Raw genomic sequence first — 14,563 nt, 5'->3', positions numbered from 1 at the left:
GGGAGAATCAAAGACTTAATATAAAGTGGAAGTATCAGATCTGTACAATATTTTTAGCTGTTTTTTTATCATAGACAGTTTTAAAAAGCCTGAGGAAGAAGGGGAGAGGGAGAAATCCCGGTATTCCTACGTGAGCTCAGCCTACAGTCCTACAGTGTAATTTGTTGGGGTTTTTTTTACATGATTCAGGGGTAGCTGGAAAGCTACTTGGGAGCATGATTTATTAACACAGCCTTTCTCCTTGCGCTCAGGCTGCTCAAACAGCCAAACAGGAGGCTGAGTCCCTGCAGCAGGAGAAGGCGGAGGCTCTCGGCGCCCTGGGGGAGAGCAGGAAGACCATTCAGGACCTGCAGCAGCAGGTGAGGTCTCGGGCACTCTGTGGGTTAACCAGCTCTTCTCCGCTCCACAAGGAAGAACTGCAAGCTGTCCGTGGCTGTAGGGCAGAGCTGGAGCTGTTCAAGAAACTACTACTTTTAGAAACTGTATCTGTCATTCTTCCTGTCAGACTGAAAAGCCTACAGTTCTTAGCAGGGTGACTGTAGCAGCTGATTTCTTTTGAAAGATCATTTGTATTCATACTGTTCTTTATATTTATAGAGTCTTTAACCTTTATACTATTATTGGAGGGATGATTTTTATAGCCATAGTCTTTCCATTTATTAAGCATAAACTCAACTCCTGTTGTTTTGCTTATTTAATTACCCTCTTACGAAGTCTGAGGGCTTCAGTGTCACCTAAATATTGGTCTGACTTGATCGATGGTTGCTACAGTGCACTGCAAAATGCAGTAAATGGGTTGTGGAATATGGGCTGTTTTTTGTGACAACCTGTGTGGGTGGTGAAAATAGAATAGCAGAAACACACGTGCCTCAGGACTTGCTTGCCAACTTAAAACGTGTGCTTGCATAATAGTCCAGCTGTCTCCTAATCAGAACAGTGCTATGGGCACTGCTTCATAATGCCATTTACAGCTGTACGGCCATGGAATGTGCATGTCAGATCAGCTGTGATATTAAGGCAAGCTTGCTCTCCGTTTTCATTGCATGCATTTTTTTTTTGCCCAAGTCCAGCCCTCTGTTGTGTGCTGAGTGCAGATTTCCCTGGCCTGGCTTGCGGGCCAGATGGCAGGTGTGATGATGCAATTGCAGAAAAGGATTAGGATTAGAGACAGGGAGAAGAATGCACATGTGGCTGTATTGTTGAACATGACAGATCTTCCTGATGTTTTCTGTTTAGAAAGGTTTTACTTTTTCCTGTGCCAACCCTGAGATGTCAAACTCTTAAGTATTTGTATTTACAGAGAAATTGTGTTAAGACCAACAACAGCTTTTGCATATTTTGATTTTGAAACACTGCGTATCTTTACTGATTGGTTTTGCAATACTTGTCTGGCATTCTGTTGCCCTCTGTTAACACTTTATACTAAAAATTGGTCTTCCACCACCTGAAATGGATACTTGATGCATCTTGTAGCTGTAAAACTGGGCAACTGATTGGAATTTTCCATCTTCCATTCAAAACAAAGTGTGATTGAGACGAGTTTCTGTGGGTTTATTTCGACACGTAACAGAAAAGTAAGCCTTTGGCTTACTAAACTTGTCTTTGTGTTTCCCATTACAAATATGAAAGCATCATCAATCTCTCAGAAACAATCTAGAGGTGGCCCTGATATCCTGTTCCTGAGCCCATATGTATATGATTTATTTTTGCCAGTTGTTGAACAAGTTTTTTTTCCCAACAGATCAGAAATGTAGTGTACAATAACTATGATATTGAAGACAATTATATGAAATGATTACATTATTTTCTTCTACAGCGAGAACAATGAAGAAGTGTAAAAAACATTCTTCCAAAACTAACCTCTCCTTCACTTTCCTATCTGCTATTCCTCTTGTATCTCGTTATTAGCAGTGATTGTAATGTAGATTAGTTCTGCTTCTCCTAAAAGCTGCTGTATTTTATACCACAGATGATATCATCACTTTCTAACTCATCCATTATTTCATCTCTTATTTTTGTCTGTAAAATGAAAAATGAAAATATGAACCATCCCAAAGTTGTTGTTTTTTCCAATCCAGAAGAGTGAAAGATGCAAGCAGAATGGTCTAGTGGTAACAAATTGTTTTGTAAGAAAATAAAACACCATGTTGTAATGCCAGAGTCTGATACCTCTGGAGTCTGAATTTATCAGAGCTGAATGGTCCAGAAGAATCCCCGGTGATCTGTATGTGGGATGCCAGGGCTATCCTGCAAGGACCACACATTGGCTCTTTGACGAGAATGTGTTGTGACAGAACCCACAAGCCGCTGTTGGAAATGAAGTGGACGGCACTGTTCTCAATGCTGGTGTCTGATTGGCTAAAGAGATGACTGGGCTGCATTGATTGGCTGCTGATGGGTATGGGCTGGGGGGGGGGGTCCTCACAGCATCAGCAAGGGACTTAAGAGTGTGTTATGTAATCCAGTGCCAGTTTCATTGTGTACTTGGGCGAGTGGCAAAGACTGAACCCTTACAGTCCATAAAGCACTCTTCGCTCTTCTGGGGGCAGTCCTCCATTATTCATAGCCTTGCTGCTTTACTTGGGAGCAGCTGAGCAACAACAGGAATGGAGGTGACAGCCTTACAGCCAAGATACTCCAGCTTGTATGTCTCTCGTTTTAAGGTACTGTACGTGTGTGTGACTTTGTTTTTATGTGTTGTTCAGGCTGCGTTTGTAAATACGCTTGCTTCCCTTTTGGGATTTAATGCGTGAAGTAAGACTTCTTTGGAAACCAACATCATATCTTCATTCATTTATTGTGTAGTGCGTTTTTTGAAGCAGCGTTGAGTGGAGAGATATACAAGCACTTACCTGTTTTGCTTAAAGCTGCGCGCTTCAAGGAGACAAGCAGTGACTACCAGTTCCCATGCAGTTTCTGCCGTCCGCTGAAGCGCTGGAGTGAATGGCTTAACTCGGAATAGCTGTCATAGAGTATTGTAGAGAACAGTCTTGTGGAAAGTGATCGGCATATCACAGAACATGTTACTAGTTACTTGTAAAGATTTTTTTTTAAATCAGTGTAGTCTATTTTTTTCTGAATTATCGAATGCAATGGATAGACCTGGACAAATGTAACCAGCCTGATGAGTACACTGCAAATGCAAATTAAAGAATAAAATTAGCTTTTGATTATGAGCATTTTAGATGCCTTTAGAAAGACCTTGCTTTCTCTCTCGTGTTTCGGTAGCCAAGACGAAACGTCCTCTGGAAGTTCGACAAAATCTGTGCACTTCTTTGTTCTGTAAGACCTTAAAGTCTGAACAATTTAAAACTGTTCAGAACCATGTGATCAGTAGTTCAGTGCTATGTAGAACTGTAAGTATGAAATAGAAATAACATTTTCTTAAGTGCAACAGTGTCTTTGTCTGCTGCATTTACACGAGCCTTGTGTTGGCATGCCACCCAGTGTGTGCTTCTTAGCTCTGTGGTTATAAGATGATTGATAGAATAATGTTTGTGCTAGGACTCATTACATTTGAACGGTATTGGAATTCTGTACATCCACTTTTCACTTTATTGGTAGAAAAGCTCGTTTTGAAAAATGCATGAGACATCTAGACATCTGCATGAGAACTTGTTGTTGTTCAGGACAGAGGAAAGAATATAAACAGTGTGACATGTCACTGCGCTGTTTAGAAGTGGTGTTGTGACACGAAATGCCCTGCCTGGAGGAAACAAAACAACAAGATGTAAACAGGAACTGGGGAGAAGTTCTAGGTTTCTGAGTGTCATGAGAAGGTCCTGATTGCCTAGCCTTGCCACACTGGCAGCTGGGGACGTTGACCCAAAGGAAGTAAAGCGAGCCGTCTGCTGACACGGGCCGTGTGACGAGTCATGTTGCCTTCACCCTGCTTTCTTCTCCTTCTCCTTTGGCAGCTTGATGCTTTGCAACAACAGAACTCAGAATTTCAGGAGGAGCTCAACCTGTCCAAAGAGCAACTCAGCTCGGAGAACAAGAGGATAGGGAGTCTCTGCAAAGAGATGTGAGTACCAGCTGTTTGTACGTTTTCTTTGCTTATCTATGTATGTCAATGGGTATTTGTAGCATTTTCTTGAAAGGGGTCAAATGCCAGACTGTTTTTATACATGGGCATGTGTGATCATCTTTGCTTGGTTTTCTTTATAATTCTTTAATCCTCAGTCTTCACCACTAGGAAGATTTTAAGCACATTTTAATTGATTTGTATATTCAGATATTCATGCTGAATTTCAGGTAATACGCAGTTCTTTTGTAAGGAAAAATAAGAGATCATAGTTTTGTAACGCACTGCTGCACTGTCCACAGGCTCATCTGGTGAGCGCTCAGTCTGTTTCCACACCAGTAGCTGCCATTTTGATTAAGGTGTATTGAAACACACAAGGACTGGTTTTAATTACTCCACGGGATGAAGTTTAACCGCAGCTACATCCAGCCTGCCATTCCTCTGGTTAGCCGTCAAGAGAGATGTGTGCTGTAAAAAGCCAGCTGTGTGAAATTTCACAGTCCGGAGTGTGACATCTTGAATCCTCTATGAAGGTTGCTTTCGGATTAGTCAAAACTTGAGAGCTTTTAAAACATTTAATACTGTTTGTGATACGGGAATCCATAATGTCACAGATGGGGCTGATAAACCTCTTCAAGAGTGGTTTAGCATGAGAGAAAGAGAAGGAGCTAGAAACGGCCCTTGTGCTTAAATGAGACGGCTGTGAAAGTTAAGAGTGGCATCGCAGCCACCATGAGGCTGATGTCCACGCCAAGTCCCCCTCCTGATCTCCCCTGTGTTTTTTGACAGGTCGCGGCTGTGTGCTCAGATTCACCGCCAGAGTGGGTTGATTTGCAGGGAGGTTGTAGCCTGTTAACAGGAAAGGCGAGCCTGCGGCGCTATCGGCTACCCCCACAGAGCTCTCATAGTTTATTACAGGGAATGTGCTTCCTTCTTTTCCGAGAATTCATATAACATTAAATCCCATACAAAAACAAAATAATCATCCGTCATTATTTGCTAGCAAGCGCTAACTGATGTAAGATAATGATGTGAGACACATGGAGTGGAGTTCTGACTGCTTGCATTACAAAGCTGCAAGCGTCCCTGTTTTCATGACTGCAATGTCTGTTGTGACATCAGCTGCTGTGTGTATTTGGGTTCCTAGAAGCCTGGAAGCCCTCATCCATGACATTTTCAGCATGCTGCATGGTTAGAGTGCCCTTTGGGGTATAATCTATATCAGCCTCATTACTGTAGGCTTTACTATGAGTCCAGTTCATTCCACTGCTAATGGAAGTCTCTATCGGACAACAGTAATTGAGTAGCTATGCAGAAGAATGTCTTATTCTCTCCAGGATACAACGCATAGATGACGTTTTTAATCTGGAAGGGAAAAAATCTGCATTTTACTTTTTTTTTTATTAATGGTAAAAAATTGCAAAGGGCCTGTTTCATTATGGCTTTCTGATAAAAAAGGGGAGTTTTACTTTAAAAGAAAATATTGCTACCTATTCCTGAAGAGATCCCAGTCTTGTTGCTTAAAATATGAAAATTGTGTTATTGCCAATAACAAGATGTTGTTTATTTCTTTATATAATGAGAAAATGCGATAAGAATCGAGCTTAAAATGCTTTAGGTAAATGTAATACAGTTTTGCATGTTCCAGCTGTGTGGTGAGCTGGAAGTGTCCTGCACTTGGAGCGCATGTCCTGCATACTTTTACTCTTGGGGTACGACCCCCAGAACAGTACACAGCAGCGCCTCAGTTCTCCCATCGTTCTTATTATACTGTTTGTGTGCTGTGGGTCATGAAAGGCAGTCTGAAACCTAGATCTAGATCAGGCTTTCATGAAGCATTTATAGTATCGTCTCATCTTTTATTTGTTATTAGTTTTTTTTTCTGCATTAGATTAACAATGATAAACTGACCTGAACATCCATGCTGTGATTCTGCCTGAATTAAAGCTTGACTTTATTTTTTTTTAACCTTTGATTCACTGGCACTCATGCACCTCTTAACAGCTTTGTGATAATTACAGTGGACCTGTCTAGTGCTCTTCACTGAGCAGCTCGTCTGCCTTCCATCAGGAAGCAGTGGTGAATTGGCCCTCTGTTGGTTGTGCAATGAAATGGGCAGGACACATACTCTCTACTCCAAAGAAATTGAATAGACTGTCAACATTTTGGCCTCATCAAGATTTGGCCGCCAAAAATCCATTTAGCTTTAGGATCAGCAGCAAATTAACTGGGCCATGAGTTCCAAAACCTGTTAATATTTTCATCGGCTTACATATCCAGTCTTTAATTCTGGGCATCTAAATACCTCCTTGCCATCATGAGATGCCAACTTTTTTTTCCAGAAATGTTCTGACTGGTTTTCCCAAAGGTACATCCTTGAGCTTTTATATAACTGCATCTTTTCTGCTGAAAGTGCTCCGCTTGTCAGACACTGTCAGTGATGTGTGCATTCATTACCTTGGGTTCTGTCTGCTGATTTGCCTTCAGGTTTTTGTTCTTTGGAAGTTGTCTTCCCATCCAATAACTTGATGTATGAATCACAGTTTAACTCTTCATGATGCATTTATTTTTAAACTTTACAGTCTGAAGCATCAGTCAGAATGCCAACAGCTGGAAAATGTTTCCTAATATAAACACATTTTGTAGCTTGAAGAAAAATCAGTGCACTGTGTCCACTTGAGACAAAACCTCTGGATTTGTGTTTTCATATGCTTTTCTTCACCCACATGCACCCACCCACCCACACAACACATGCACACACCTGCTTGAAATGTGTGATCATATAGACTCAAGAGTAGAGTCCTGATCCCTGAATAGGATGTCAGTAGTAACATATATGCAGGCCTTTCTGGATAAAGGAAACTTGCTTCCCCAACTAGGGAGAGCTTACAGAATATGTTATCATTCAACAGAAGAACATCATTTTTCCATCACGGTAATATCGCCAGACTGTGTGTAATGTTGTCTTTGGCCATAGCAGAAAGGCTGATCAACACATTTGTCTTTGCTAGAATTGATTAGTGCAATGCCCTACTTGCTGAGGTATCTAAATTCACACTTAACAAACTCCCAATATGTTCAGAATTCGGTAGCCAGAATCCTGACCAGGTTGTGTATAAGCAATCATTACGCCTGTCTGGGAGTCCTTCCACTGGCTTCCTGTCAGGGTTCGAGTGGACTTCAAAATCTCCATGTTCACCTACAAAGCTCTACATGGCTTGGCACGTCAGTACCTGTCTGACTTACTATCTTCCTGCTCCCCACCTTGCAACCTTCATTAGTCGAATTCTGATCTCCTGTCTGTCCCCCAAGCTGGTCTGCACTCTATGGGTGAAAGGGTCTTCTCTTGCTGCACCCCAAAGCTCAGGAATTCTATCCCTAAGGATATTAGAGAGCCACCTTTCCTGCGTGCATTTAAATCTAAACCCAAAACCTTTTTTTTTCATATTGGTTTTAATTAGTGTCTGAGTCTGCTCCATTTTCGAATGACCTTGAATCTTCCGCTGCACCTCTTTCTGCTTTGTGTTTCTTATATACTTATTTTGTATTTTGCTGTCCTTATAACTGTTTTACAGCTACTGTAAAGCATTTTGAAATGCTACTTTTAAAGGTACTATATAAAATAAAGTTTATTTTTATTGACACAGGCCAGTGCTGCTAACAGTATATTTTGAAAATACTGTACATTGTTGATCATCACATCTTTTTATAAACATAGAATTTCTTAAGTAACCCAGTGCCACATTGATTGTTTTAATGTGCCGCTTAATTGTGTTCTGCCAGGATATTTTTGTGCATATTGAGTGCAGACATAGCTCTTGTGTAGATACACCATTTTTTGAAAACTATATATAACTTTTGAATTTTATGGGTACAGTAACATGTGGCTTATATAAAAAATGAATTGCTTGGAATCTAGGCAGGTGACGTTTTGAGCCGCTTCCACCCTGTTGCCCTGTAAATGAGTAAAAAGTAAAAAGATGTCTCAAACACGTTTTGTTCTTAGCAAGGGGCTGTTGGCTAACTAGAGAGAGCTTCGGGAGAGAAACTGCCCTTTCCCGTCAACATCGAACTGTAGAAATCGGTGTGAGCAAAACCCCTCGTGAAGACTCGTGAGGGAAATCGCCAGCCCAGCCTCTGCGGGCTTCAGGAGCAATCAGGGTGTCTGAAGGAGCTTGATGAAGGAGCGGGACTGATTCAGCTAGAAGTCGGCCTCAATCGGCACAGCTGCCTCGCAGCCTGAGGAATTAGTCACAGATGGAGCTGATGAGAACGACCTCCACGCTTGAGCGGCTCCGTTTCAGGAACCGATGACATGTTTAATAACCGATCTGCCGCTGGTGCCACTCAGGTTTAGAACAATGTTTCATATATTAAACCTGTTTGGGTAATTCTGCTGTTATGTCAATGGATAAGTCTCTAGAAGTTAATCAATTCAAGCCCTGTACTATGAAAACTGTGTCCTGGGGCAAAAATGTTTAGTACACATATAAATGAGACCACAGAAACTTTCTCGACAGGACAACAGCAGCACGCACCAGAAGGAACCATGTTGCACAAATAGTGGGAATGGCCTGCCTGACAGTGTCCCACAGTTGTATGAATAGGCCTGCTATTCATAGTTTATTCAGACTGCTAATTAACTTTATAGGTACCCTGTTTATCCAGCAATACTTAAAACTAATTACACACCTTAGTGTTGAGACATTGAATGTGTCTGTATGACTGTATCTCATAACTGTTCTTTTTAAAACTGTTAAAAAAACGGTTGAGGATGTTTGCCTCTTTTCTTTCACTGCTCTGTTTTGATCCGTCATCGTGTTAGTATGATTGTCTCTGCTCTTGTAAACGGTCCTTTGATCACTGAAGATCTCATCTGGATTCATGTCCAGACTTCCTGAGGTGAACGAACCATCATCACCAGCCTAACTTAGGAGGTTTAGGTTTTTGGCAGTCAAGTGTGTAGCAAAACCTTTATTTATCCAGGCAGAAGAGTACAGGCATCTTGCTGAAGCAAAAGCAAAATGTAACTCTCTAGGGACACATCCACATATAGCACTGGCTTACGAACACGTTAGGGGATGCGTGACAGCTTACCCTGTGCAAAAGATCTAAAAATGACACATCTGTATTGGTTCTTTCATTAGCTGAATCCTGTTGGGGGGTGGGGGGGGGTGAATTGGACGACATGCTTTTTTCTCTCTCATTTTATGTGCTGTCATGCCATGAGCCAAACTAAAACCCACCCTGAAGTGATACCTCTGTACATTCTTGCCTCCAGCTGCCCTGTTTTTTTGCACAGTCTTCGGGTCATTTCGTCACGTGGCACAGATTTTGCCCTCTCACAGGAGGAAGCTTTTCAATAACCTGGCTTAATTTTTTGTGGTCCGAGTTGCAGGATTTGAAACAAGCTGACTTTGTGGCGGGCTTTTGCTGTTCAAATGTTCCTAAGCTTGTGTGATTTTAAAAAAAGACATTGTTTTTAATATTCAAGCCATATCTCTGCAGTGCTAGGAGGGAGAATGCAGTGAGAAAAAAACTACTATCATCCGATTAGCATATATATTGACCTAGATTGCTACTCCTTTTTTCTGTTCAAAGCCCGCCCCCCTCCCCATCCTCTCCAACTACCCTCTTTCCCAGTCTCCCTTCCCATCTCTCCTCCATTGCTGTACTCCCCTGAAGTTGCCTTGGTGACGGCGGCCTTTCTCGTCTTTGCAGCGAGGAGCTGAAGCTGGCGGCCAGTCAGAAGTCACAGCGCCTGGCCGCTCTGCAAGACGAGAATGCCCAGTTGACCGAGGAGCTGGGCCGCAGCCGAGAGGAGGTCAGCAGTCACCAGAAGGTAAGACCCCGCCCTTAACATGGGCCAGTATACAGGCAAGCCCAGACACTCAGGCTCACATGCATTTATTCCATTATTTCCTCTCTAAGAGCGCCAACCACAAAACATTAGGTAGGAAGGCATCTTGAAATTAATTATCACAATTTCTTAAACATTGACGGTTTTTTTTTTTTCATTTTTCAAGACAAAAGCCGGATACTTTCATGGTCAGAAAACACTTTCTGTCTGGGTGTGTATAGTTGCTGTTTAACCTCATCAGAAGTGCCTTTAGAGTATTTACAAACCTCTTCAATAAGTGCAGGTACAAAATGAGACAGACAATTGCAAGCAAGAATAGGCACAATAACATGAAAATAAAAAGCAAGTACAATAATGCTAGTTCAGAAAGTGCAGCACAACAGAATAAAGAAATGAATACATGAATGAAGTACTAAGCACCATAACATTTGCAAAGCTGTGCAGGTAGTGTGGATACAAAACAATTATGTGGACACACTACTGGTATGTGTAGCAAGTGAATAACATTATTGGAGGCCACCACAACTGCTTCTTACTTTGAAGCACATTCAGAATGAGCGATTGTGTGTGCCTGGTTTGCGCTGACTTTTTTTCAGCTGTAGCTGAGCTGGCAGATCGTGAGCAGGTGCTGCTGGAAGGTCTTTCACATTTAATGTGAAAGGATTCTTATTCACTCCCGAGTTGATGCCTGTATCTAATGAGGGATTTGTGCATGCTGGCAGAGTGTAGTGACACTGTGGTAATCACCAGTACGTTCTTGAAAGGCTTTACCGCTCACCTGTATTCACTTGTTCTCAGTCCTCTCCACAGCCCAGTTAGGAGGGAGTTACAGAGCAGTAGGCGCCACTGACATCAAAGAGTCGTCCGCTATTCATACTGGGCTCGCTGTTGAACAGCCACGCTGTGAGAGAGCCCCAGGTGCACAAGGGCATGCAAGTGTGCCGCTCAATCTGTTCCAGCATAGGAAAGCAGCTGACAAAAAAGAGCTCCTCTATTTGAAATCCAGTTTAAAGAAAAGGTTTTTAATGAGGTGTTTTGCACACAGCAGATTGAATTAAATTTCCCCGATGAGCATTTTGCTGCCTAGATAAGGAGTGATAAGGACATCAGACATCGCTCAAAGCACACAGAAAGCATTTGCTTTTGCTAAATGTCACCTCTGTTGGGAACTCGGGCCTGTTAGGTGACCTTCCCCCTCTTGTTTTAGCTGGAAGAAGAGCGATCTGCCCTCAACAATCAGCTCCTAGAGATGAAAAAGAGGTAAGACACCTAACAGAGCAAAACCCTCCATTAATTCCAGCAGCTGTGTCCCTTGACTCCTTCAACTGCACAAGGTAAACCGTATTTCTGCAGTACAGTAAGTGTTGGACTAGCTGCCCAGTCATGGTAAGAGGTACCCTAGCTGATGGAGAAGGGACTTCTGTTGTGCTTTTCAATTTTCTTTGAGTGATAAGGATGGTAGAAGTGGATTTTCATTGTTTCCAGAGCTAACTTAAATTAATTTACTCCGTGTTCCAACCAGGATGTCAGTAATGGAAGGATGTCAAAATAATCAGATATTAAAATGTAACTGTGGTTTCATAGTAAAAAATGAATTGCAATATTTTAGGTATCCTATTTAAAAGAACTTTAAAAAAAGATACGTTTTCTGCTTTTATGTCTGTCTCAAAGGAATTAGTTCTTTTCTACAGCTAGTGTTGTCATTATTTTTAAAGTGGATTTCTTGGTTCAGGATATATTTTAAGGTTTGATTTTCACTATCCCTTTGTGTCTATTTCCTTTACGGCATGCTCTGTTTTTTTCCTTCAGTCGCAGACTGGTTTGCCTGTTAGTATCTCTTCCTAATTAATTAACAGCCTCTGGGCTGTTATTGTGCCTAAAGGCAAACAGAGATGTTTACATTTTTTGTTATTGGCATGATTTAAGCATTCACTAGGTGATACAACTATGAAAAAGTATGTGAATTCTTAGAAACGAGAAAAACCTGTCATTAACGAAACTATTATGCAACTACATTTTATTCACTGAGCAGGAACCACACAGGACTTTAATGGAATATACTTCCAGTTCTTCAAGCTGCAAACTCTGTTATTACACACATATTTCCTTTTTACTCTTATTATTACTATAACACAGGCCGAGATATCCATTGTCTTTACACTGTTTCCATGTGCCAGTGAAATAAAAAGCATGATGCCATTGCAATACTTAAGTGGGTTTGCAGTGGTCCAAAGTATTCATGTGACACAGGAGGTCTCCGAGTACTGGGAGAAAAACAGTAGAAACATAACCAGATTGACTCAACACAGTGAACTATACACTGTGCCTGTAGTGATTTGTGATTGTACATATACAGTGTATTAACCCAAACTGCTAGTTCTAATCTTTCTGTGTTGTTCTAATAATTATTAATATTAATATTGACTTGGAAGCCATCCTACTTACCAATCCTTCTCATCGGAATCCTCTTTTTCCCTTTCCTAATCTTGCCTTCCCCTGCTATGTGTGTCTGTCTTTGATGGTAAGACTGAAAAAAGTCTATCCGCGTTATAATAAATGATTTACATTTCATGTGTTTATTGTTATCATTTTTTCCCAATCTAAAACTTTCTTGGTACACATCTTATTTTTGGCTGCTGCCTTTCCTTACAATGTCTTGCTTTTTTTTTTTAGTTTTAAATTGTATTCAAAGCTGTATTTCAAATTTATTTTCTTTTTATTCCAGAACATTTAAATGCAAACTTTGGATATGTTTCTTTCTCAATGTACTTGGCATTTCTCTGCCATGTTTCTAACGTACGCTTCCTGTTATCTTGCATTTTTAAAGCTTGCCCAATAATACTTTAAGGTACCTGCTTTGTTATTAGTTTATTCAGATTTATTTGGTTACTTTTATGGTGTGGAAAGAATCTGGGATAAGCCAGCAAGTAAAGTCTAACTCAACTTGAACTTGAACTTTATTGCCATATGTAACTGGTACTGGTACAATGGAATTCTTACTTACAGAAAGTCATGAGCGTAAAGAGCTTCTGTTGTTATAACACAAATAATAGGTGCTTTCTTTATTATTGTGGAAACTGTTGAAATACCCCTTGGTGAAAGTTATGCATTAAGCAGTGAAATAGTTAGACTGGTTGATAACTAACTGTCCCAGATTGTTTTCATGTCTCTCATTACCTACTGTGTTAGCCAAGCCAGCATGTCATTGTTGTGGCAATTTGTGTCTTTTTGCGCTTATAAAAACATTGTTTTTCAAGTTGTCTGCTTAGATATGCTGAACATCTCAAACCCTCATTGTGCCCCCATGTTAAACAGAACCATCAATCCGCATTAGTCCCCAGTTTCTCTTTCTTGTGCTCTGACTGAACCTGACTGAACGGTTTTGGGAATTTCCAGCATGCTAATGCCTTGATTAAATGAGCATTGGGCAGAACACCCAATATAACTCCCGTTTTGTTCTAAGAATCCCATGTGAATTAACAGAAAATCCAGTTCCCATAAATTATAATTGAAGCTATCCAATTATGGGTACCCATGAGTAGATTCTGGTCTATGATGCCCTTGAAGGATTTGTTCCCTAGATTTCAATTTGAACAAGATTTAAGTCTCATTTCATGATTCTAAATATTTTGATTTTAGAACATTTCTAAAGTATTTACATGACCTTAGACGTCACTTAAAGCCCGTTTGGAGGGGTGTTAGCAGGTGGGGTCAGCAGAGAAAGCAGAAAACAGTCCGTGTTTGCATGAATGTGGCTTTTATATTTTATTGGTAGACTTCAGAGACATGTCTGGATTGTTTTTTGGCTCACAAACGTGTCTGTCTTCTGAGAAAAGTGAGCACATGCAGGTTATACAGTATAATGTGTGCAATTCTCCTAAAAATGTCCTGGGAACCTAAGAAGCCTTTATACCTAAACAATCCATCGTTAGTGTGAGAAGCACAAGGAGCTGTATTTCATCATCAAAATCTCTGAAAGCATAGTGATGGAGCATGTACAGTGTTGCTCAGGTAGTCTACACTGAAAATAATTCATGGGTCCTTTCACAAATTACTACACGTAATCATTGAGGATTTTAAATATGATATACGAACATGGCAGTAAAACATAATTGCATCATCTACAGTCCCTATTCTTACCTGCAGCTCATATAAATGACTTGGTGAGCCATAGAGATGCCATTCTTACTTTAACAGTGCACGTTCTTTCACCAGATTTGTTTTGGATTCAGAACTTCCCCATTTTTGATCTCCTTTAGCTGTATTCGCATGCACCCAGATATCAACAGTAGATACATGCTGAAAGGCCGCATCCCCATCTGTTTCTCCCAGTAGCCAGAGAGGTGTTCCCGAAGATGCCATCTTCCATGCTTTGTTGACTTTCTTCTGAGGTAATTTGTTCTTCTGCAGAGAGGCTTTGACAAAGAAAGGATGCGATGAAGAGAAAGCTTCCTTGCAGAACACCATCCAAAAAACTAGTGCCTTGATCTTGGAGAAGGACAAAGAGCTGGAGACACTCAGAAATGAGGTAATGTGGGCTGACCTTCGTCAGAGGAGCCTAATAAATTGGGGAACTGCTGTGGTGTTTGAAGGTGTGATTCCAGAAAATGCAATGCCTGTGCAGACTTGCCATGATGATTTGAAACCCTGCCATTCCCCCGTGAAAGCAGTTAACTGTG

At 41.0% G+C, this 14,563-nt stretch overlaps 1 protein-coding gene across 9 annotated transcripts in view; it reads left to right on the top strand.

Moving 5' to 3' along the window:
• clip1a (CAP-GLY domain containing linker protein 1a) overlaps positions 1-14,563 on the top strand; it is a 60,083-nt gene that overhangs the window by 41,028 nt on the left and 4,492 nt on the right. For 5 of the 9 annotated variants that reach the window (XM_088618127.1, XM_088618131.1, XM_088618129.1 and 2 more), the window contains 6 exons: positions 252-359; positions 3,918-4,024; positions 9,746-9,866; positions 11,092-11,144; positions 12,712-12,732; positions 14,295-14,412. In XM_088618127.1, the coding sequence (XP_088474253.1) occupies positions 252-359; positions 3,918-4,024; positions 9,746-9,866; positions 11,092-11,144; positions 12,712-12,732; positions 14,295-14,412 (528 nt within the window). The other 4 variants (XM_088618135.1, XM_088618128.1, XM_088618132.1 and 1 more) reach the window with 3 other exon arrangements.

This window comes from Lepisosteus platostomus, chromosome 24, assembly GCF_059453375.1.
Source record: "Lepisosteus platostomus isolate fLepPlt1 chromosome 24, fLepPlt1.hap1, whole genome shotgun sequence".
Taxonomy (NCBI): Eukaryota; Metazoa; Chordata; class Actinopteri; order Semionotiformes; family Lepisosteidae; genus Lepisosteus; species Lepisosteus platostomus.
Note: the sequence above shows the minus strand (reverse complement) of the source record. Positions and strands in the feature narration are given on the sequence as shown.